At 42.7% G+C, this 25,483-nt stretch overlaps 1 protein-coding gene and 1 long non-coding RNA gene across 9 annotated transcripts in view; one reads left to right on the top strand and one right to left on the bottom strand.

Annotated features, from left to right (window-relative positions):
* Positions 1–737: 737 nt before the first annotated feature.
* Positions 738–7,599, bottom strand: LOC149912766 (uncharacterized). The gene is made up of 3 exons (XR_016462217.1): positions 7,401–7,599; positions 7,182–7,297; positions 738–948 (listed from the first exon to the last, which is right to left on the bottom strand). It is a non-coding gene; the product is annotated as an uncharacterized LOC149912766 (long non-coding RNA).
* A 15,135-nt stretch (positions 7,600–22,734) lies between these two features.
* Positions 22,735–25,483, top strand: part of CAST (calpastatin) — a 63,499-nt gene continuing 60,750 nt past the window's right edge. For 5 of the 8 annotated variants that reach the window (XM_090132491.1, XM_090132488.1, XM_031605299.2 and 2 more), the window contains exon 1: positions 22,735–22,894. In XM_090132491.1, the coding sequence (XP_089988617.1) occupies positions 22,856–22,894 (39 nt within the window). In that variant the 5' untranslated portion in view covers positions 22,735–22,855. Of the gene's footprint in view, positions 22,895–23,092; positions 23,220–25,483 lie in introns of those variants that run through there. The other 3 variants (XM_090132492.1, XM_090132489.1, XM_031605302.2) reach the window with 2 other exon arrangements.

Here is a 25,483-nt window from a genome sequence, read left to right as displayed (position 1 = left end):
GAGTGCTTTTGCTATAATTGCACTTGCAATTAACACTAGATTTTACAGTAGTACTCATTCTTTTCTGCAGTTTAATTTCAACTTGATATAACATTTTGTTAGAAAAAATCTAAATCTTTTCTTTTTCCCAGTGGAGACAAATTCAGTAATACTCAACAAGTGCAGGGTTCCTGGCTAAGCAGAAAATCAAATGAGTGAATTGATCTCCTTATGTACACCCAATAACTGATGCAGAATCTACTGTGGTGCTGTATTATTTTTAACAAAGCATACCACAGAAATAGGCATTTTCCCAAAGCTGAATGCTGTCAACTCAAACCACATATTCGCAAGACACAGGAGCTGAATGTAGAGAATTAACATTGCTTTAACTGCCCTCACATTATGAATCAATCGCCACACATAAGCAATCAGAGTAATGAAAAGCCACAATTCACACTGGAATCTTTTTTTTATTCTTTCTTTTTATTTCTTCAGGAGCCTTACTGGACCACCGTGAAGGCTTGCTGCCCTCACTGTTAAAATCAGTAATGGGTTTGGAGATACGGTGTCTACCCTGTAACAATTTTTATATGAAGTTTTTATTATATTGAAGGCTGGGTTTGCCCTTCATAAAACCATACTGGTTTCTCTTCTCCCATGATCTGAAGATATGTCAGAAAAAGGCTGGAAGAAGTATGGCTGTGGCTCCTCATCCAGCTATTGAGTTTTATTTCTATAGATGTGTGTTTATAACTGACCCAAAGGCAAATGCTGTTCTTCAGTAGAAGACCTTTATTGACCAGATTATTCATGGTAGTCTTGTTTATTCTACAGTGAGAAGAGTTGCTTTGCCTCGGGCTTGGAGGGTCATCAGAGCCTTGTCTTGCTGTTAGTCCTGAGTGCCAAGCTGGGATGCGTGAAATGAAGGCATGAGGAAGTGGGAGCAGAAAAGACTGACTGACAGTCCTGAGGAAAAAAAAAAGTAATGAAAACCTTTAGAATCCCTAAATTGACATACGTTTTCATTTCCATTAATATTAATATAAGTCAAGGTAGGAATACAGTTACCTGCACTAATATTAACAGCAGTGGAGGATTAGGTGGATATCATAGCTCTCCTTTAAACAATAATTAGAACAGCCTTTTTATTTCCCTGATGAGCACAAGTAAAATGCAGGCAAGAAGACACTGATACTGCTCTCAAACAGACGTAAAGGACAGTAATGTTTTAGCTTGCTAAGCACGTCTATTGTTTTCTCAGTAATACATCAATAAAATTCCCATTTGCCTGATGTAGAACATTCATTTCCTCATGGATTGTTGCCAATTATCAGAAAGAACTGATCAATAAAGTAAAATTATGGGATTCATGAATGTTAAAAAGTCATGCATAATTCACAGAGCATGTTTAATTCCAACATGCTGGAAATGAGTCTTGTATAAAACAGCATAGCTACCATGCACTGCAGATGTCAAGAAAAGCACGTCAAATTACTGCATTTGGTTAAGATATAGAAAGTGTTGTCCTAATATTTTTGAAGCAATCAAGAGACATGGACATGGACAAAGATTTATGACTGTGATTATCTTTCTGCCTGCTGACGTAAATTAGCCTTCTGGGAAACCTAAGTTATTTCTCAATATGCTTTTAATGGTCTGAGTCAGAACTGCAGATGATCTCTCTCCTACAAGGGATTTATAGTAAAAATAAAGGTGAGCGCTTCCAAAGGACGATAGAAGTGGGAACGAAATATTAAATGGCTGTGAGCTCATCCTTCAGTGTGTCACAGGTGCTGCTGCTAAGCAAACATGACTGTAACATGAAAATAAAGTGTTTACTTTTCCAGCTGGATCAGGCAGATGATTATTCCAATCATTGACATTATCTCTGCAAGCAAGGAATTATGCCTCAAACTGACAATGCACTGTTTAAAAAGTAATGGAAGTTTCCTTTGTCTGAGATCATCCGTATGTTACAAAGCTCAAGTCAACTGTGTTGGACACCGGATGTATTTCTGCATCTTTTTTTTCTTGTTAATATTATTATCCTTTCAACTTTGCATCTGAGTATCAACCCAGAGTTTCACCTTCCGCAACAAAGCATCGCAGAAGATGCTGCTTAGTACAAGGCTATCAATTTTGCCAGTCATTACAGTGATAGGAAAGAATGGAACCATAAAGCCTGAGTAGCCTTTGTTCTGGAAAAATCATTTCTTCTGTCCAGATGGCAGACCAAGAGGTTTCCCCACTTTTTCCTCTTCCTTCCTGCTGTAAGTATTCTCTGTATAAGTACGGTGAGTACAGCTGCAGCTGTGACTTCATGAATGGGTTTATAAGGCCACCCCTAAATACACAAATAAAGAAAAAAACATTTAGATACAGTTATCTTTCTACCAGTGGACATCTGTACTTACAACAGACTTCCTGGATAATTTGCATAGTGCATAGCTTTGACACAAAAGAAATGGCAAATGTCATAATCAGATGCTAAAGGAGGATGATAAAATGGCATGGGTCAGTTGGGAATATGAGTAATTGATATCTGATTCTAGACATTGCTTTTACTTACTTGCTCAAGGGCAGAAGTTTTTAAGAAATGATGCCAGGATATTTTTGCAAATTGAATCTGTTCCACTGAAATATCACAGATGAGCTAGAAAGTTATGTTTTGGCTTGAAATCAAGCATTTGAAGATCCTATATTCCCACTCATTTCTGCAAGGGGGTAGTCTTGGGCTTTGATGCAGTCCATTCCAGCACTTTTTCCTTTCCTCATAGCTGACTCCCACTAATCCTCATGATGTTGCACTGCCAACTTGCCGAGTAACTTGAGCACAGCAGATGCATACATAGCTTTCATACTGAATGGGTGGTATACACCCTAGTAAAGGTGCTCTTGGTATTGGTTATTAGGGCCTAACAAGTATTCATTTGTGTGACATAAAGAAGAGCCCTTTGCCAGTCAGACTTCTGTTCTGTGCTCCTCCTGTTTGTGCCCTGCCTTGCAGAGACTTCCACATGCTAAGATGGTGAAGTAGCCTTCACCACCTGGAAAATATGGGGGCTCCCACCTTGCTTACAGACACTGAACTTCCAGTGATACACAGGCATTTTCAAAGTGAATTAACAAGTTCTCACCTGTTCACTAAGTTAAAGAAGGCAGCATGTTAATCAATGTACTCACAGTTGTTTTCATGCAAAGAAACTCCTGTGTTGTTTTTCTTTATCTGTTATAAATTATGCCTCCTCCTAATCCCTGTAAAGCATGTGACAAAGCATTCACAGACTTTGATGGACTTTTAAGCTTAGGACCACTAATTAACCTATTATTCAAATGAGGCAGAAATCCTTCCACTGCAGTCAGGCGCAGAGTGAGATTTCTGGGTGCTGTTAGGAGCAGGATTTAGTGCTTCCTTTCCAACAGCTGAGACAGAATGTGCTGGGGCTGTGGTGGGCAGAGACCTGTCTGCAAAAGAACGGGGAGAAGAAAGATGATTCTGAACATAGAAAAATGAGTGGTTGTAAAATAATTCAGTCACTTTTACCTAGGTTTTCCAAAACACTGCAGCTATATATTCACAAGTGGAGTGTGCAGAAAATAAATCATCTCATAGGGAAGAAGAACTTTATCATACCAGTTTTCAACAGACATTAATATAGAACACTAAGAATTGTCTTTCAGTATGATGCCTTAAATGTCTTTTGAGAAAACATCAGTAGAAATGCAACAGTGATTCCTGTGGGGTCATTCTAGGCCTTCCAAATGCAGTGGGTTATACATTAGGAGGATTTTCACTTACAGTTTGCAGTAAGCATTGCATATCATTTTCATGGCACAACTGCACTTTTACTGTACTCTGTAAGACTGCATAGCCCTGCCTGAACTCTGCCTGGAAAGGGTAGAAAAGGACACAGATGGTTTTTAGATGTTTTCAGCTTGACAGAACAAAGAATAAGGTTGGATAAGCAGGCAGACATCTGACTGCTGCTTTGCAGAAAACTATGGGAGATTCAAGACAATAAGAATCAAACAAGCATGGAAGGAATTAGGAAACAGGATTATTGAGCAGAAACATTTTCTGCACAAAGATAAATAATCATTAAATGAAACTGGAGCGGAAGGTTTATTAGCAGAAAGGAAGCAGAGGTGATAGTGTTGGAAGGAAGGTCTTGGTGACCTGAAAGATAATTTTAAATCCTTCTCCCCATGATCTTTTGCTGACTTTGGCCAGGTCAAGACTTCCTTTTTGAACAAGGCTTATCTCGAAGCAAACCAGGCTTGCTATGTCATCTTCAGTATGGAGAAACTGAATTTCAGCACAGTTTTATGAAGGCTGGTTACACTTGCAACCATCAGAACTACCTGATGTTTGTATGCACTCACTAGGAAAAGATGTCTGGATCAAAAACCGTGTAATGGAACACTGCTCTGCTCCAGAGAGTGATTTCCGAATCTCAGTAGCAGATACCTGGGTGAGCTTGGCCCTTAGCATTTGGTCAAAACTAGGGCTGTCTGGATGGTATAAACCACCATGCTGTTTGCTGACATTCCTCTGATCTGCTTAATTATTTTCAGATGTTTGATAATGGGAAGGAACCAAATACAACTGTTCATGTTTAATAAGATGTTTGTGCACCATCCTGTCTGAATTCAAGTCTGTCACACTGACTGTGAAACAACCATGTTCTTTCATATGCACAAATAAGGGATGTTTACCACATACCCTCCAGGACAGCTGGCCAATCTAATTAGAAACTCTCCTATGGTGTTTTACAGGAAGGAGCTAGGGAAGAAGCCGTTATGTCAGATTGACAGCTTGCAGAGAGACAGTCAGTGTACTGCTAACAAGCCATGAATGTACCCTCTGATTAAAAAAAGACTGGTGAGTAGAACAGATTATTCTTGCTCCTACTTAGCAAAATGATCGTCTTTCCAAATATATGACAGCAGGCAGGTAATAGCTTCAATCTTCCAAGATAACATCTTTTATCAAAAAGGAAAAAAGAAAAAAAGAAAAGAAAAAACATAAATAGTTAAAAGTATATTTCCACCAGTAATTTGCACAGCAAAAGTTTGTGTCTGGATTGTTTGCAGAGACCAAGAGCAAGATCAAAAAAAACCCCAACAAAATCCAGCACTCAAAGTAGCAATATATAATGGAAAACTTTAAAAGTGGAGGAGAAACTAGAAACAAAATGTAGTATAAGATCAGCTAGGATTGTTCAATAAAATGTGTGGTGCTGATAGGACTAGAGGGAATGGTTTCAAGCTGCGCCAGGGAAGATTCAGGCTGGATATTAGGAAATACTACTTCTCTGAAAGGGTGGTCAGGCACTGGAATGGGCTGCCCAGGGAGGTGGTGGAGTCACCGACCCTGGAGGTGTTCAAGGACCGTTTGGATGTTGTGTTGAGGGATATGGTTTAGCGAGAACCATTGGTGATAGGTGGATGGTTGGACTGGATGATCTTATAGGTCTTTTCCAACCTTAGTGATTCTGTGATTCTGTGATTCTGTGAAAGTACCATTAACAATTTGCTCTGCATTACTTTCCTGGTAGCTGGAAAGTGAAGAACACTTGCAGATGTAGTAGTGAAATTTCTTTATTCTTTAGTTGTGTTGTTTCTATATTATGCAAATGATGAGCACATTTGCGTGGCAATGAACTCACAATTAGCAAAGTTCAATTATTGTGGCTTTGTAATGAACATGACCAAGTAGACGATGACATCCAAATCAAAAGCCCCTGCTTCTCCTAGATATGACAGTATGTCACCCTTGATCCATATTATTTTTCTAAGTACCATTTTTATGGGGCTAGAAAGGTGTGTTAACCAGCTGCACAGCAGAATAGTTTTCATTTTGGAATTTGACCTTCCTTATCAGTGACTACCTTCCTTTTGTTTGTTGCTTCTCCTCTCCAGGAGAATATGCAAACACTGGAACAGTGCTCAAAAGTCCTTACATATGTATACCAACACTTCCTTGTCCTCAAAGAATACAGATAGCTGCAATAAAAGTCTGAAGCATGTATTAAACATTACATATAGTGTTATAAATTGCAAGAAAGGTACATACACTGAAAATGTCAGCATGTAAGCATGACTCAGTATGGCTGACCTCCATCTCCTAGGTTCCAGGTGTTTCACGTACAGTGATACTTGAGCTTCTAGCGTAACCATAAAATAACCAGAATGAAAGAAACAGATTCTTCAAATCCTTCCATCAAATTAAGCACAAATTTAGTTTCAGTGCATTTAATGGGATGATAAGAACTGCAGTGAAAGCCAGAGTTACAGTTATTCTCTGGAAACAACCTGTTTGGTAAAACCTTGTGCTAGTTTAATCTAGTATTGACAGTATATGTGACTGTCCCTCAGCACAGCTGTTTTCTTAAATGCCTGAAGAACAATTCTATTTGAATGATTTTGGACTATTCACAAAACTGTCATCTCGTGTTTTACTTAGAAGATAACTCATTTTGTACCTAAAGAGCAAGGTTAATCAGCATAGTGTTTGTAGCTACTGAGCTCAAACTCCTTTTAGGGAAAATATTAGTTTTCTTCTGACTTTTGAAAACTGGTCTTTGAAATTGAATCAATAAATCTGCACTGGGTATGCAGTGATGGTTTCCTCCCTTTTGCTATTGCACAGCAGTGAGGAAATAATGCATCTGTTAATGGTCACAAAGCACCACAGAAATTCTAGTAAAGAAGTTTGCAAATATAATGTGACAAGGACAGAGCTCATTAATGGATCTAAGAACCAAGTTGTTCTACAGTAAGTTAAGACTAGACTTAATTTCCTGGCATTTACAAAATGTTTTTCCTGTGTGGCTCTGATGACTACAACAGTCCTGCAGTTCATTTGTCCACCTTCATGAGAGACAGAGCCATTCCAGAAGGCATGATATTTTGCTTTGCATGGTGACCCTGGCAATCTGCCCACAGACTTCTCTCTTTGGAATATTATGTTGTCCTACAGATCATTCTCTGTTTTACATGTGTCATCTCCTTTTCAGACAGTAAAGCTTCCTTTTCCCATCTCTACTGCAGTAACAGATACGTCAGTCTTGAAACTTGCCCTTTTTCAGGGATATCACTGTATCAGCAGAATCAATGCTTGGTGTAAGCCAAGGTGGGCACTTATGCACATAGAAATATCAGTATTGTGGATTATGGGCAAGGCAGATCTGAGATACCTGTGCAGCCTTTTTGTCAGCTTTGACAATTGCTCTGCAGGTGTAGCATGGCTTCTTTCAGCAAAGCCAAAATAGCTCCTTCAGGAATCATGCAGAGACTTCTGGAGCCACAGGTCCTAAACAGAGAGGTATCAAGTATAATAAGAAGGTGCACACTGAAGATGGAGCTAGCCATGCCATCTCCCATTAATGGGAGATTTTTTAAGACAGAACACATACTGTGGTAGAAAGCTGTGTGTGACAGCAGCAAAACCAAATATTGCGTTTGTGAGGAGAATAGCACTTTGTCTGTGTTAGAAAAAACACAGAAAAATCTCCTCCAGCCCACCCTGCAACCCGTGTGCCACATCAGGCAGCAGCCTGTGATGCTGCAGTACACAGCTGTGATGGCAGCTGTGGGGCAGCGACAGCAACAGGACCTGCCTGTGCCTGGCAGCGAGTTGCCATGGCTACAAGGTGAGCTGCTTTGGGGAGAAAATGGGAAGATGAACTCTGGCAGGGGTGCCAATCAGCAGCCAGTCCTTACTGCAACTCAAAGCCGCAGCATGGCCTCATGCAGGCCATTCTGGCCCCGGCAGAAGCTGCTGAATGCCCCAGGGCATCCAGCTTCAGCCTGGCTGATTTCAATTCCTGCATGCAGATGAATTTCTGGGAAAAATGATTATGTACCTCATTAGTTCATTTTCTCTTTCTTTCACATGCATCCCTTAGCTTTTGCAACTTCATTAAAATTGAGGAAAAAAGGTTACAGTGGCAGGGAGAGCCCATAGAGGCTTTCTCACTGTAAACACAGAACTCATGCTACAAATTGAGAAAAAAAGACCCTGAGTGTATCTCAGCAGGCAGAAAAAAAAAAAAAAAAAAAAAGCAGCTCTTTTTGCTGCTGACTCTTCAGCAATGGATATATTATGAACGATTATATGAAAAACACCATTTTTCCTATTAGGTGTGAAGGATAATCACTCTGAGAAAAAGAAGTAAAATCAGTCTGAGTTATCTGCACTGAAAATCATACAGTATTGGACCCTTCTTCTTCCTGCCTTCGTTCCTGCCCTCTACACTCCAGTTTCTAACATCAAGTCCTTTTTAGCTATGATGATGAAGTGGGAGAGCCCCAAGCCCACATGAAGCAGCACACACTGACCCAGCGCTCCAGGCAGGAATTTCAACCCCTGACTGAGTTCAGCATCAGCAGAGCACTGCCACTGTGCTGCAGGCAAGTGGTACAAACTGGAAAAGAATAGTGGTCCCATGATTACACACATTTTATGCCAGAGTATCAATGGCAATAGGAAGGATTCAAAAGGGAAAGATTTCAAAACTAACACTTGTCCATCAGCACTAAAAAGAAGGGAAAACTTCAGAAAATCTATACATTTGAAGATGGAAAATTCAGTGGAAAAAAAGCTATGACCCCATAGCAACTTTTCAATCTATTTTCTCTTTTTCTCTCTCACTTTTTTTTTTTTTTCCTAACCAGAAGTTAATTTGACCCTGGTTCTTCTAGAATATTCACTTCCATTTAGACTGTCAGCAAAGATACCTGTTAAGTGCACAGCTACTTATTTTTTTGTCATATCTCTGGTCCTTCATGAGAGAGAAGAACAGATGCACTAGGCTCTCTAGCAGACATGACACCTTTACATTTTACCCTTGTAAACCTGAAGATTTCCCCCTAAAAAATCCTCTTGATATCTTTCTTTGCTGGAGCCACTGTCTCCCAGAATATTTCACAAGGACTGAGATGGATTACTTCACGTCAACCAGGAATAAACCTCAGCTTTGTCACTGTCTTATTCATACTTGATAGCGTGAATTGATAATATATGCTTAAATTTGCATACTAGATTAATCAGATGCTGTCTTCCTTGTCTTGCCTGAAAAACTTTACAGTGTGTCAAATTAAAGTCTACATAAAATTTGTTTCTTGCTGAGAATTTTTCATAACGTGTGTTGAATTTTTATTCTAATGTAAATTAATTAACAGCTAGTACAGACAGGGCAAGTGATGGACACACTGGCACATTGGAAGGAAGAATGAAAAGCAGTGCAAAACTCGTATTTTTCATTCAGTCACAGTTTCTGCAGGCTGAAGGGCATGTACTGACTGGTTCAATGCCAGTTTGTAAGTGAAATCTGTGGGAAGGTCGTATGATAAAAATTCCAGAGATCCCTAGTGGTACACAGAGAGCACTGCCTGGGTAGGCTGCCTACTTCCCTGCTGCTGGAGGTACTGGAGCTAATGCACTTCACTCTTGACCTGTGCTTCCCCACACTTCTCTTCATGCAGATGCAGACTCCGTAGCTTGTATGGTAGTGCAGTCATTGACCTAGGGTAGATGTTTCCCTGTGTACCAATAAACGGAAAGAGCCCCAGAAATGCAGAAGTTGTGGTAACCATGGAGGTTTGACAGTAAGCTAAGACAAGAAGATTCCTTTCCTTTCTCTCCCCCCTAATCAAATAAGCATTTTTCTACTTTTTTTTTTCTTATTTTTTTTTCCTTACTGTGAATTTGTACCTCCACCACATACACAATCCCTGCTACATCTGGCCCACAGCAGTTGGTCACTGTTGACAAAATATCACAACAAAATAGTAAGTCTCTGTGTGTCATCCTATTTTGGGCTTGCAGTAGCTGACAGTCAACATAGCCACATGCCATCTTGTTTGCTTCTGAAAAACCTTTGACTGTGCTTTCACTGCAGGACAGTTCATGGCTATTGAGTATCCTGGAACATCCTCCCTGGAGAAAGAAAATCCTGACTATTTTTTCCTCAGCCTATTGATAGAGACCTACAGTGAATCTGTAATTACTGCACTGCAAAGAGCTCTGGGGAATGTGACCCCCAAAGTCCTCAGGGCACACAGACAAGAAGGACAACATGTTCAGAAAATGATTTCCAGAGCTGCTAGTCAGCTTGGGTAAATGCTTAAAATGGCCACAAATTACACCTGAAGGCATAGTGCAGAAAAATTCTTTATTGTTATACTGACAAGGAATTCACACCTCCAAACAACTATAATCTTCATATGCTTTCACGTGGATTGAAAGTAAGCTTTCTTTTTTCCCAGGCTCTTAATAATCTTTTTACTTTTATGTATAATGCAGCCAATCATCTCCAGAAAATACCACTGCTGCAATGCTCAGCCTGGCACAGAATGCCAAAAATAATGATAATCAGATATAATCTATGGCTTTTCTGTTTGCATAGGGCAGATGTTAGCAGACCTCAGTGGCCAACCACAGCTTAAAGTGATGATTAGTTGAGAAACGGATTAAGAAAAACTTATGTCCACTGATTCATGCATGATCTCATTTTATGTGAATACAGAAGACCTAGACATCCTACTCCCAAAATACAGGAGTCTTTTGAGATCACACTCATAGAACAGCCCGGGTTGGAAGGGGACCTCAAAGATCATCAAGTTCAATGGGAAAAGGGAGCCTGGATGAAATTATCTGTCAACCTGCCCCATCTTATCTCAGAAATCTCCAGTGATGGCAATTCTATACCTCCAGTGATGATTTTCTGGTGATCATTCTCATTGTAAAAAATCTTTCACATGAAGATAATGCCTGTCCTGGGACAACTTGTACCTGCTGCCACTTGTCTTCACTATGTGGTTCCTAGAGAAGAGACAGCTTCTGTCCTCTTTGCAGCTGCTCTTTAAGTACTGAAATACAGTTACTAGGTCTCACCCTTCTCCAGGGTGAAAAGACCTAATTCCTTCAGTCATTCCTTATTGTGCAGATTCTTCCTTTGATCATCACCATGGCCCTCCTTTAGACCCTCTCCAGTCTGTCCACAGTTGATTTTTTTTTTAAATTGTGTGGACCAAAACTAGAACATAGTACTGCAGGAGCAGCCTGACAAGCACCAAGTAAAGTGGGATGATATCTCTGCTGGTAATAACCCAGCAGGTGCAGCCCAGGGTCTGATTTGCCACTGTTGCTGCAGTGGTGCACTGCTGACTGATGTTGAGCTTGTTTATCTTGATGTCCAGGTAAGTTTCAGAAAGGCTGCTTCCCAACCACACAGACCCTACCTTGTAATGGGATCTTTGGTTTATTGTCCTAAATGCAAGACCTTACAGTTGTCTGTTAAATTTCATGTTTTTGCTCGTCCACTCTTCCAGCCTGTCCAGTGCTCTCAGTAAACTGGTCCTCCCTTTTGCTGTGTCCACCTCAGCACTCAGTTTTGAGTCATCAGAAAACAATGTGATGTCTGAGAAACCACTGTGAAGGAAAAACAGGTTTTAATGGAAGGCCTCCTGGCATATATACAAAGAGAGGTAGAACTGAACTTCAAAAAAAATATATTGTACTGTCTTCAGAGGGCTGTTATCTCACAGTCATTAAGATATTCTGTTACCTATCCAGCACATGTCCATGAAAAAGAGGTGCCTGTCTTCACCAATGTGATAAATCTTCTGAGCACCACAGGAGCAGAGGTACAGCAAGGGTTTCCTTTGGCCCACTCAGATAAGCCTCAGTCCCCAAAACTTCTTGGCGGGCTCAGTATTTCGTTCACTCCAAAGTGCACCTCTGCCTATATGTTTTTCTTTGCCACTCTTCAGCAAGGAAATGAAAACATTGAGTCAGAGAGCACAGAATCACAGTATATTTGAGGTTCGAAGCACCCCTGGTGGTCATCTAGTCCAACGCCATGCTCCAGCAGGGACACCTACAGCAGGATGGATTGCACTGCATCCAGAATGAAGTGAGTGTGCACACGCAGTTACAGAAGAATACATTTTTTAAATTAAATGGGCTCTGCATTACCAGCATTTCAGCTGTTTTTTGATTTACTCTCATGTATACTGAGAGAACTGTTCTTTTCTGCATCAGATGTTTTTTTTCTGCAGATAGATATCTGCAGATAAAAAAAGCACAGATATGCTCGCTAAGGAGTTTTCAACCTTGAAAACTGCTCCTCTTCTTGTGTTTACCTTCAATTTATTCACCTTCGAGGCATCCTGCAAACGTGGCCAGCTTATTTGAATGTTTCCTAAGGAAGCGAGGTAGGCTGTGCCCTGTTTTCCAGCTGAAAAGTTCTAATTCTACCAGGCAGCTTTAATTCTCACAAATGCACAAGAAACTAATGTGAAATAGTTCTTTCTAAAAGCACACACACTAAGAACAACGTGGAAGCTCACGTTTCGGTTCCCCTTCTAATCACATCTCTGATGTGAACCATGACTGCTGCATTGCTATGTTTTACCTATTAAAAGTGAACCAAAGTCTGTAAAAATTGAGGATGCACCTGAGTCAGCAACAGTTTGTTGTTTCTTGGTTCCAAGGACCGCAGATCTGTAGTGCAAGTAAGGCATGCAAACAGGTCTCTATCCAAACAACCCGAGACTGGGTAGTTGCCTTCAGCCACTATACCTTTCACAGTATTGCTTGGCTGTGCCTTAGGCCTAACATGAGAGCAGTCCTTCAATTTTCAGCTTCCAGCATCCATAAATGACACTCTGCTTCACGCAAGAGATCCCATGCGTCTTCCCGCCGACCCCCAGCAGGTGGCAGCGCTGCCCAGGAGACTCGCTGCCTACACGTGCCTACCACCGCCGCTCATTTGTACCAGCGCTCCGGGAGGCTGAAACTTCAGACTACTTTTTGAGTTACTACCGCTCCTGCGTCTTTGCCTGCTCGCACGGCAAATAATATTAAATGGCGCTTCAGGAATATAAATATGTTTTCTCCTGTTGTACCAACCCTATGCACCAGCCTACTTACAAAGCATGACTGAGGATCTCACAAAGAGGGCTGTGTGTTGTGGGGAAAAAAAAAAAAAAAAGGAAAGATTTCCAACAATGCGACAGTTTCATTTGCCTTTTAAACGTGCTTCGCTGCTGCAGAGCAGAACAGCAAAACCAAACGATCAGGGCAGCAGAAGACAGGAGGAGACCAGCAGCACAAGGAAGTGAGTCACAGCCCCAGGGGAAGGCAAAGGGAGTTCCCCTGAGAAGAGGCCGCAAAAATCAGAGCCTGCCCACAGGCTGGGGCAGCCTGAAGAGACTGACAGGAGCAGAGGCCACTGTACCATGGGACAAGAAGAACCCAGTGTCATTGTGCAGCTGAGGTATGCAGCCATTTTAAGTAGTGAAAAGGGATGTGTACATCTTACGGCTTTAATTCTCCAAATGTCAACTTTCTGCTATATGACTGGCAGTGCAGGGGGTGCTTGAGACTCCCAGATGTTATTGTAATATAAAAAAAAACCTGTGGAATATTGTTATTTAACCAAGCTGTTTCATGAGGCATAGTTCACTCCGTTATGATTCCATTGTTTCAGCAGGGAGTGGCTGATGTGTCATTTCCAGAGCATTTGGGGGGTGAGGAAATGCAAGCCCTTACAAGGCAAACATCAGCCAACGTATGCATTACCTTGGAACAACCCAGCACTCCACAGTCCAAAAACAAACAAATAACAACAACAACAAACATGGTAACATTTATTTGGGAAAATCATGAAGTGCCTCAGCAGACTGCTGCAAATATAAACACTGAGAACAACGGAAGCTGAGGGCAATACAAGCTGGTGCTTTAGTTGTGTATTTGCTGTGTGAGGCATGGTGTAGCTAGTGACTTTTCAAGTGTCTCGGTGCCCAAAGATGGAGACAGAATGGCCCCAAACTCTCCCCATACAGGCTGCGATGCTACACTTGGCGATTCAGAGCCAGTCCATCAGTGGATCCATTCAGCCTTTCCAAGCAGAACATAGAGGAAAACAAACAAGAAGCATGAGGAGTGCCATCCTGTCCACTCTAGGCTTTGTAGTCCTGGATCTGCTCCTATGACTTCCAAGTCCTCCAGTGCTTTGGAAGTCCTATCTGTATTTCCAGGTTTACCTGCTCTTTTAGTTTTCCCATCCAGTTCCTCTGTCAGGGTGGTTTGCCCCTCTCTGATGTGTAAAGTGTGTCCTCTGCCCTTAATGCCATCCATCTGCTTTGGCAGCAGAGGCAGAAGATACAGAGGAGATATCTGCTCTGGTGCCATACTGTGGCACAAATATGGGTATACTGGAACATAACTCTTTGTTCACCACAAATATCAGTGCACCAGCAACCTGCTGACCCTGTGTGTAAACACTGAGAAGGATTTGGCAGTAAGCAAAGCTGGAAGAATTCTGCAGTTTTCTTTGCAAGGAGAATGGACCGTGGTGTCCCAACTTGGAATAATAGAACCATTAAAGCTGAAATAGGCCAGTAAAATAATCTAGTTCAACCCCAATCCATCCCCACTATGCCCAGTAACCACATCCTCCGGTGCCACATCCACACGTTTATTGAATGCTTTCAGGGATGGTGACTCTACCACCTCACTGGGCAGCCTGTGCCACTGCATCACCACTCTTTCTGAGAATAAATTGTTCCCAGTATCCAACCTTCACCCCTCCAACCCCCCCAACATAATGTGAGGCCATTCTCTCTCATCCTATTGCAGTTACCTGGGAGAAGAGGCCTTCCCCACCCCTCACCACAGCCTCTTTTCAGGCGATTGGAGAGAGCAGTAAGGTCTCCCCTGAGTCTTCTTGTTTGAGACTAAACAAACCTAGTTCCTTCTTATTTTTTTGCCTACATGAGAGAGAGGGACTTCTGCTTGTGCTGATATTTGGAGCTGGCTAATGCAAAGCACTGTTGCTTCAAAAATAATGCTTTTTTAAAACTTAATCTAAAACTCAGCAGGGACAGTGGGAAATCATTATTTGCAGCAAGTTTTGAGGCAGGTCACTGGCAAGCACAAATAACCACACTCCATCTGGTTATGCCAGACACTAAGTTGTGGGGGGAAAATTTTTCACATCCCTCAGAGCCTGGATTAGGAGTTGTGCACTTCTGTTCATACACTACTTGTTTTTATTTAAGTGCAAAAATTTTGACTATTTGCAGGGTCTTATGGAAGGGACCATCTATTTTCTCACATGAGGCTGTTGTTTCTGCCACATCTAATAATCTCAGGTTTGTTCTTTGTTACTCCACCTCTGAGCTGCTCTGTCATTGGCCCACAGCCTTCCTGGGAACAGAGCAGAGCATGTTTGTCATCTGGTGCCTTCAGATGCTGAATCACACCAGAGGCATAAAGCCAACAGCAGGCATCTTCCCCTGCCATCGTGCAGAGGGCTGAAGGAACTATTTACTTCCCAACACAATCATGCAGTTCTGCCCAGCTCCCAGGCAAAGAGATTCCTCTGCTGCTTGGTCTGGAAATTGGGATGTAACCTGTGCTCCCTGGGCTGTGGAAAAGGTACAGGCATGGACCTCCTGTGAGGGAGGTAGCTGGGGCAGCCAAGTGACATTCAGAAGAACAAGCCTGGGCACAGTGCAGCTGTTTTAGGTGTTGTCTCATGCAAAGCCACACCAAACAAACGCACTTCCTCAAGCACAGTACTTTGGCTCAGATTTTGCAGCTCTCTTACCCTGTAGCTACTTGAAGTGGCTGTGTTTTGCAATATTTGGGGATACCTGTGAAAGCAGTGATGAGTTCAAAATATGAGTTCCTTTGTATCGTATCTCACATCAGAAATCCTGTGCGTGTGCCACTCACCACATCTGCTGCACTCACTTTGTGCATGCAGGCAAAGCTTATACTACACACAGCGGGGGTCCAGGGGCATCTGCGCATACAGTGCCCACCTGGATATTTGCACACAGCTTTCTGAATAGACACTGCCTGCAGGGAGCAGCAGCATTGCCCTGGTTGCCAGGGCTACTACGGCTTGAATTTGTGGTGCGTTCTTCTGAGTGGAAAATGTGGGTTTGAGGTTTTCCGATGTGCGCAAAACTGTTACTTCTATAATGGTTTGCATATCACCTGGTGCGAACTTGCACTGGATTGCACTACTGAGTAGTTTCTTGGCAAACCAAGTCCTCTGCCTTTCTGTACTGATGCCTGGTCCTGAGCATGCCAGTCTCACTGCAATGCATGGCCACTCCAGTCCACGGCTGGACAAACATTAAACTAACACACAGCTTAGAAAGGATAAGTGCTCCCAGGCAGAAGTAGTGCTGGCTGAGAAAATTATCCTTGCAACAGTACCATTAGCACTGTATTTGTCTTCAGAAAAGCATGAGCTGGGAGGGTACTGCTGCAGGAAGCTTACCCCACGACAGTGTGTACAGTACTTCATGCCATGATAGTAATGCTTGGACGCTTGGGTGAATCAGTGGTTGATACTGTTGGGCTATTTTGCAGCAAGAAAATAGCTGCAAGCAGTGCAGGCAGGAGTGATGTGTTTAGTGGGTGAAGCACAACAAAATGAGCATTAGGGTTGCAGCAAAAGGTGAAGGCTTCTTTTCCATGCTCTGAGCTCAGTGGCAGGCCAAGCTGCAGAGTGCTGTGGTCCTGTTCCCAGCTACTTACTCACTCGTCACGTGTTCTGTTCACCATTAGTTCAGTTTACTATTTTTTTTATTTTTTTACTTCTGACAAAACAGCATATGATTGTGAAATATTTTTCATGTTACGCATATTCCCCTTCAGACCAATCCCAGTTTCTTTTTTCCATATTTCTGAAACAGGAAGCAATGTCCTGCAAAACAGTATTGCAGCTTTCCATAAAACTTGTCCTTAATAGCCCGTACTTACTTTGACTTCCTGTCTGCCGTTTTCATTGGAATCTGTCTTTTGTCATGGAGTCACAGAATGTCTTAGATTGGAAGGGACCTTAAAGATCACCCGATATAGTAATAACCTAAAAAAAGTCATCAGTCTGAGAGATTAAGTCGTGCACAGTGTACAGTCTCTGATGATGAAGAACTTAAACCACTGAGCAAACATCAGAGCATGGCGGTAGTGGGACAGTGGCAGATGGCTGTAATAGGTTCAGGAATGTCACACTGCAAGTAGACCTCTATTTGGAGACATGGCTATTAATGTTAATGCAGACTGTAATGTGTTGATCGTACTTCCAGTAGTGGCAGTAGTTAACTAGTTGAGTTCACACAAGACAAGCCAGCTAGCAACAAGGCTGTTAAATGTGTGACACCATCCAGCAGCCCCCATCCAGCCTGTAGATGACTCAGCAGCGTGGTGCTACATTCGGGGTGGTTCTGTCTGCTTACATTCCTGTTTTCAGGCACACAGAGCAACTGTGGTCAGCAATGTAGTTGTGAATGCTGTTTTTCTTGCTCTAAAGCGTGATAGACTATTTATGTGCATGTGTATATATGTATGGATGCATGAATGTGTGGCTGCATGCAAATACAGTTTGTACAGATAATTATGCCATTATGAAAGAGTGTCCATTTAGATGACAAACACCTTTAGACTACTCATAGTCTGCAAACTAAAGAGGACAATGTATATAATAACTTTTCTTCATCGCTGCTATAACACTACTTTTAAGCTTGGTAATCGGAACATAAATGTGGTTTGACTGAAAGTGCTGTGCATAAACAAAAGTCAAGGTCAACATTTTTGTCCTCTACCAGAACATTATGTGACCTCTCTCACCCCTCCTCCACCTTCAGTTAGCAACAGCAAAGGCAGAAGCCCCCTCCTTCACCAGAAATGCAACTGGATAGACGAAGGCTATTGGGACACACAGCCACCCAGGTGCAGCACAGCATCCCTGCGGGAAGAACAGGTGTGCTGCATCTCATGAGAATGAGCAGGGCACATTTCCTTTTCTATCAACAGAAATTTCTTGTTTGCCTGAGGTTTCTATATAAGCTGCCACAAGTGCAGAGGGAAATACTGCAGAATACTTTTATAATTTCTGACATCTCATTTCACAGGCAGCTGTGGAAAATATATGTGAAGGAGCATCATCTCCAGCCAACACAGCAAAGAATTTACAAAATACTTGCAGGAAGCAAAACAAATAAACAAAAAAAAGATATTTAGTAGGGTTGGCACTTTTGTGCTTTCTAACCAGCATCAGACTGTTCCTGCAAGGCCCTTGGGGTCAGTCACAAAAATGACCAACTTTTGTCATGCTGAAAGAACCCGGGCCACTTTGAGCTGCTTGCAGTATGGTAGCTCAAGGCACACGAAACTGAAGGCTCATGTTGTGGATGTCCCTTATGAAGGCAGAGCAAAGGCACATGGAGGAGCTATTTTTCTTCCTTTTCTGATTGTTGCCTGGTTCTAGTGATTCTGGATTCAAGGTTTCTGTTGAAATTCTGTCTCAAGGTTAATATTTTATTGCATAAATATTTTATTGCATTCAGTCTAAATTAACTATTTCAGTGTTGTTTTGCTGTAAGTGGATATTGTTTAATGTTTAGTCATTGGTCTTTTGTTTTACCTGGGAATCACAAGAATATTGGTTAATGCATTATATCATAGAATTGTACAAAAACACTGAGAGGTAGATATGTATACGCATGTATATATAAATACACTAGGTATATGTGCAGGTACAAACACATATTTTGTATAAATACACTATTTAAAATATTCCAGTGCTGTTTATTTATTTTTTTCTTTTGGAATATACTTTTATCTGCCTTGGTCTTTTCGAGCTCTAATTCTGTACGGATCTGTGCACAGGAAGGTGAGAAAAAGAAAACAAAACAAAACAGAAAAAAGAGTTACAAGACACTGTGATGTGGTGGCACTTAAAACCTCATCTTCATTAACCTTGGATGGCCCACGGGAAGTCACTCAACATTTATGATTTACTGCATCTTTGCAAACCAATGCAAACAACACTGGAGCTTGTTTTACAGGATGTGCAGAAACCTGCAGCTATTTTTCATAATCCTTCCTCTGTTAAATCTCTGCAAATGTTAATAAGCTCATAATGAATTTCATTTGGAGGTATTTTTTATTACAAAACTGACAGTAATCTGTCCCCTGTAGAATAAAGCATCCACCCTTTCCCAAAACTGTAAGTATTGAAACCAAACTGATGAAAACTTAACTAAGGGGACCATTGCCTAACCATGATTTTTGGAGACTGGTATAGAGTGGTGCTGGATGGAATTCCTGTACTCTCAAGGGAAAAACATTATTTCAGTGTCAAATGGAAACTGATCTTCATGGAGCACATGTCCAGGAAGTATATGAAAGTTTAAATCTCTCACATGGGTTTTACATTTGCAACATAAGGAATTGACACAACAGAAAGAGTTTGTTAAATTCTACCTGTTGAAACTGTAAACTGTGCTTAGTTGGTGTGTATTTCACTCTACTAGCATGTTTTTTACTGATTGTATACTGATTTTTAGACCTAGTGTATGAAGACTTTAAAATTTCTGAATGCACAGATTTTCTTCATCCTAGCTCACATAGTGCTATCTAGAGGCTTATTTAGCTTGTTATGAAGCTGTTATTTGAGAATCTGAGACAAAGGTTATTGTCATTTCCTTATGTATCAATACTGCATAGAGCAGAGTTCCTCCAGGTTTATAGAAGATCAGAAATGTCAGACATAAATTTTGCTGTAATTTTGTTTTATACTTTATATATTGTTATATACTTTATACTGAAGAGAATATACTTCATCCCAGGAAGGTCTTTTTAGATAAAACCAGCAGACAGAAATGAGCTGCAGGTTAGCCGCTCCTACATAGCTGCAATGTTTGACATTCATTAGGGTAACGCCCACCTCAACATACTATACTTCCTTTTGGATCTCACTTTATGGATATCAAATAACCTTGTACCCTTCTTATCTATATCCAGTCCAGAGAAATGCCTGTAATTTGCTAAAGCTGTATTTATACTGAAACAAATAAATGACTTGAAGCACACATTCCTAAACTGTTCTCCATCCAACAGTCACAACTATCTTAGGAATACAGCAATCTTATCTTAGCTGCCTTAAATCTCTGCCATGTCTCAAAACTGACAGCACTGTTGGGCCTCACCAGTAGAAACTGTCTGTGGAGAAAAGAAACCTTCAATAAATCTGTATTTATCTGTATATATCAATTAAATTCAGCTTCAAAAATTATTTAATTTCAAATTTATTTTTTTGAATTAAGTCCCAGATCAATATTTTGTGGTTTTTAAAACTATAGAAATAAAGGAAGGCTATAGATTAAACACCTGTTTTGTCTTGGTGGTGTAAGGGTCAAGACTTCTGTCTGTGCAAAGCAGATTTCCATTTAGCAGTAGGATGCAGTCCAGCAGGAAGTCTTCAATCCACACTAAGCAAACAAAGGATATATAATTTATATGACGAAAGAGAACATGTTTACAATGTTTAGAAAAATACAGGTATCAATGCATACAGAAATAAATATTCCTTTTTTAATAATAAAGGTTTGAAACACAGCTTTGTACTGCCAGAATGTTAACAGACTATTTGCCCTTACCAACAAATAGAATTTCTGTAACTGAAAAACTTTCCAATTTCCATTTACCAAATGCTTTGTGAACAGAAGTAGTAGAAGAAGAAATTAAATATACTTTGTGTGTCTTCATTAGTGCTGGTGTGTTAAAGCAGGGTGGGGACTGCAGGCACCCAATGAAAAAAAATAAGTCCTGCAATGGCCATAAGAAGGCAATGTCTGGAGTTCAGAGGAAAAGAACAGAAAGAAAACTGACATGAGTCTCTTGGTAAACTAGAGGAAGAGGGGGGAGGCTAAGCAAACAACTTGTTTGACTTGTTTTATACTTCTGTACTTTTTTTAAACTGTTGCAGATGAAAATTCAATTATACATGAAATTTTAAATTTTATTAATTTATGACTCATGAACTTGCAGTACTACTCTTACGGAAGTTATGTTAATAATATATATATATATGTGGCAAAAAATTAGTTAGATCTTGGTAGAACTTTCAGCACCTTTTTATCCACAGGCATATCACAGTAACTGGAGACCTTTGGAGTTTGAGTATGGTAAAGAAACACGAACCTGTGATTCTGCATTCCAATTTGTCTGCCAGTATGTTGGATTAAGTATAAATGTACCCACAAAGTGCATATCTAAATGACTGTTTAAAACATAAAGCCAGTGATTTTAAATACTTGCTTCCACTGCACATGTGTTCCTGCAGCTGCTGCTGTTGCTCCAGCTGATATACACTGAACAAGCAATTTTTGGACTACCCATCATCTTCTGTGTTCATGATCAGCCCTTGGCAGACCTCCCAGAGCCATGTAAAATTTCAGCATGTATCTGTGGGTTTGCTCACTTGCAAGAGAAACGCAGATGCTATGAAGGAATTGTTAGAAAATGCAACAGAAAAAAACCAACAACGTGACTTAGAAACCTTATCAATCTCCAGAACACTGCAGGTGTATGCAGATGCTGCAAGATCTGGATTAAGGCTCCGTGCTCCTTTCTGCAACTATCCCATGCTGAAGGGCATCCACCACGCCCTCTGAGCTAGGCAGGGCTGTCATGTTATGCACAGACTGATGCAGGTTGAATTCTTCCAGAATATGTCCTTCTGTGTAGGTATGTATGGCAGACCTGAATGGGATTTCTGAGGGTCATTTCAAACATCATGTCTGATGCCTAACTTCCCAACAGAAAGCTTAAAATTGACCTTGTGCTGGATCAGCAGAACCCTCAACACCCTGCAGGACACTGATCAGCAAGAAGCTTTTCCTGTATTACTGCCTCATTTCTGGGTGACTCCAGGATTTCAGTCACTGACGGCTTTGGTTGCTGTCACAAGGCATGTAGCAATAGAAGGGGTGAAGCACACAAAGTTGCCTACGTGGAGTGCTGTGTCAGACAGGCCTTCTGCCTGCAGCTGAAAAACTCCGTGCTGTTCTTCCCGTCACAGTGAACTCATGTGCTTAAAATTTTAGACAGAGTGGAAAGCAAAACCCATACTTGCTATTGAATCACTTCAAAGGCCACTGATGAGTGCATGGAGTGCAGGAAGAGCAGGCAATGCCTCAGGCAGGGGATGTGCCTTACCCACGCTGCTTCTCACCTGGAGGCTGAAGCCATGCCGAGGCCTCGCATGTGCCCGCCCATCCAACAGCACTGACTGCGGCTGCTTCCCAGCGGCCGGCTTTGATCTGTGTCTGGGACGGACTTTTGTCCTCACGCTTCAGGGAGTGTGGCTGGTAAGGGAGAGAGCACTCCCTGAAAACTTCTTGTTCCTCCTGTTGGTGTTTGTGACCTCAGCACACACATACGTGTCCAGAAACCACTGCTGCTCTTATTACCCTTATTATAGAGAATAACTATTTTGATCAGTTACTCAGTCATGATTCAACTTCCAACAGCTTTGTGTGACCGCGACAACCTCTGCCGTATTTTGGAACAGCTGTCAGTACTGTTGTCAGTCAGGAGCTCAGTTCTGTGAGGACTCTGAGGGCTGGGGTACTGGGAAAGCTTTCTGACCAAGTACGCAGTGAGCGCCACTGACGGAGCCTCAGTGCTGCGGGACACGTCTCAGTCCCAGGCTGAGGCCACGGGACGAGCAGCCTTACGCTCTGGACTGTCGGAATCCACAAGCCTTGCCAAGAGAATGCGAGAAAAGGCCTTTCACGGGGGGAGAAAGCAGTAAAACTGTCAGTAACTCCACTTGAAAGTTGGAAAGTGTCGACACTTCCCCCTCCCGCCCCCAAGCCTTAACAACAACCACACAACGCAAGCCGCTCCCGCGTTGGAGGAGCGAGCTGGGACGCCCTGCCCTGGCCCCCCCGGCCCGGCCCGGCAGGAAGAGGAGGGACTGGGCGCGCGGCTCGGCAGCGCTCTCTGCTCCGCGCCGCAACCGGTCGCCCCCCGCCCGCAGCGGCACCGTGCGCCATGTCCCAGCCGGGCTCGGGGCCCCCCGGCCCCGCCGCGGTAAGGTGGGCGGGGAGCGGCGCGAACGCGGGGCGAGGCGGGCGGGGGGCACGGCGACCGCACTGATGGACCTCGACACCCCCCCATTCACCCCCCACCGACCACGAACCCCCGCCCGGTCCGCGGACCCGCCGGCACCGCCCTACTGCGGAGTTCGGTGGCGGCTGGGGCGCGGCCGTGGCCGCTCCCGCGGCGGGTGCCGCCCCCGGAGGGAGGTGGCTGCTAGGGCGCGGCCCGTACGTCTGTGTGCCGTGCCGTGCCGTGCCGTGCGGAGCAACGAGCAGCGAGCAGCGCCATGGCTTTCGCGCGCTGGTGGTATGCCATGGTAAATGCGGGGGGGCTGCTGCGGCCTGCGGAGGGCTCTGCACAGCGGCTGTGAGCGGGGCCGCCCGTCCGTGGCACGAATGAGCGGGGAGGAGGGAGTGACGGGCGGCAGATGGGCGCTGTTCACGTGCTCGTGTTGTTGTGCGTCAGGTGCTGTGAAAACCTGGCGTTTACTGGATGTAGTTCCGAAATTCTGCCATGAACTTTGTCTAAGCAGTGCTGGAACGTGGGCTCGTTCGTGCTGACGGCTGTTTTTGTGGTGCGCTGAATAATGCGAGCTCTCGAAGCGACTAAACTGTGCCACTCGATCAAAACTCAGCAGTTAAGTGATTTGCAGCATAAGGCAGAGCTTGCGTGGGTTTGTTTCTGCTTTGGGTAAAAATCCTGCAGTGTGTCTTTTTTTGGAAACCTGTGCTTAGCTGCAGGTAGGTCATGGAGCTGCCAGGAATAATTTTGTCTTGCTGAACAGTCTCTGAGCAAACCTCAGCCCTCGTGGCTCTCTGCGGTTCAGCTCAGCTTGGTCAGTGCTCATTAGTCTGACAGGGCCTGTAATTGCTTACAAGTTGTCTGAATTATTAGTCATAGCAGGAAGCAGTTGGTCTTTCAGAGGAGTGTTGAGAAGGAGCCTGCCCTCTGTTAAAGTTTTAGAGAAACTATATGCAATGAAAGGTGTCAGGGAGCCTACAGAGGGGAGTGGAATCAACTCTTTGAAAGGATAGATAACAGCAGGATGAGGGGAAATGGTTTTAAGTTGAGGGAGGGGAGATTTAGGTTGGATGTCAGGGGGAGTTCTTTACAGAGAGAGTGGTGAGGTACTGGAACAGGCTGCCCAGAGAGGTTGTGGATGCCCCATCCCTGGAGGTGTTCAAGGCCAGATTGGAGGGGCCCTGGGCAGCCTGGTGTAGCATTAAATGAGGAGGTTGTTGGCCCTGCATGTGGCAGGGGGGTTGGAGATTCATGATCCTTGAGGTCCCTTCCAATCCTGGCCATTCTGTGTGATTCTGTGTCTTTCAGAGAAAACATCGATTTAATATATTTCCTGAATAATGGTTGAGGTAAATGGGATCCCCCTAATTTCTAATAGCACTTTTCCATTGCTCAGAGTAGCTTGGGTAATGGATTGGTGATGTTTCTGAGTGTTACTTGTTATAATAAGTCAGTGACACAGCATGATGATGATAACACAGAATCAGAAATAGGAAAGTTTGAGAACTGATGCACTAAGTGATGATGGCTCTGTAGTCCTGGATCACTGAATCCAGGTTGAAAAAGGTACAAGGGCCACCTCATTGCCCACATTCACAGAGGGAAACCACATCTCTCGAGCTCTGAAAGCAGTCTGTGTAGTTACTGGCACCAGTGCATCTTCACTGGCCTTTGTGTGAGACCAATGTCCTCCCCGTCCATATGAGCACCTGTCACTTAGTGGGGTAGTTTCTTCCTGGAGGGCTTTGTGGTCTAGTAAACGAGGGAGTGCAGCAGGAGAGAAGGAAGAGAGAGGAACAGACAAGAGAGATTCGATGGTTGTTCTGTTAGGTGTTGGTTTGGTTGTTTGTTGTTTGTTTTTTTTTTTTTTTCCTAGGAGATGTGTGGAAAGCATAATGATCTTACAGCCCTTTGCATTATGTGCAAAGGGCTGTATGAAGAATCTGGCTTTCACCTATGCTTCCTGTACACTTAATTGATGCATCTTTCATCTGGCAGTTCTTTGAGCAGCATCAAAGATCTCTGTCTTTTTCCCAGTTTCAACTGAAAAGTGATGGTCAGATTCCTGTCAGCATAGAATGATTGTTTTCAGCAGCAGCAGCAAAGCAGAGTTAGTTGACTCCAACTGAGAGTGTTGCAGGCAGAGTTCCCATCTTACCCAGTTACTGAATGTCATTGCTGACCTCTGAGGTGCAGTGCATTGTCTTTGAATTGAGGGCTTACTGGTGCTAATGGAACTCCTGAGGTTTAGGTCTTGGAGCAGGACCTTTAGTTGAGGTCTGATTTTTACCACTGTAAGCTGGGGATGCAGTTTTACATTCTGTTATTAGTATTTTGCACAGCGTTTGAATTTGAAGGTAAATGTGCTGAGGCAGTAGTGTGTCAAGATTTTTTTTGCATGCAGAACAAGATGAAGATCTCAGGATAAACTTTGTTGTTGATGATACTTCTTTGTTGTTTTTTCTTTTTTTTTCTTTTCTCAGATGTTGTCATTATGAGTGGTTTCGCTTGTTTTGTCCTTAGTGAAACATATTTGGAGCCAATTTATTTTTCCAACAG

Source organism: Phasianus colchicus, chromosome Z (genome assembly GCF_987193195.1).
Source record: "Phasianus colchicus chromosome Z, bPhaCol1.hap1.1, whole genome shotgun sequence".
NCBI classification, from domain to species: Eukaryota; Metazoa; Chordata; class Aves; order Galliformes; family Phasianidae; genus Phasianus; species Phasianus colchicus.
Note: the sequence above shows the minus strand (reverse complement) of the source record. Positions and strands in the feature narration are given on the sequence as shown.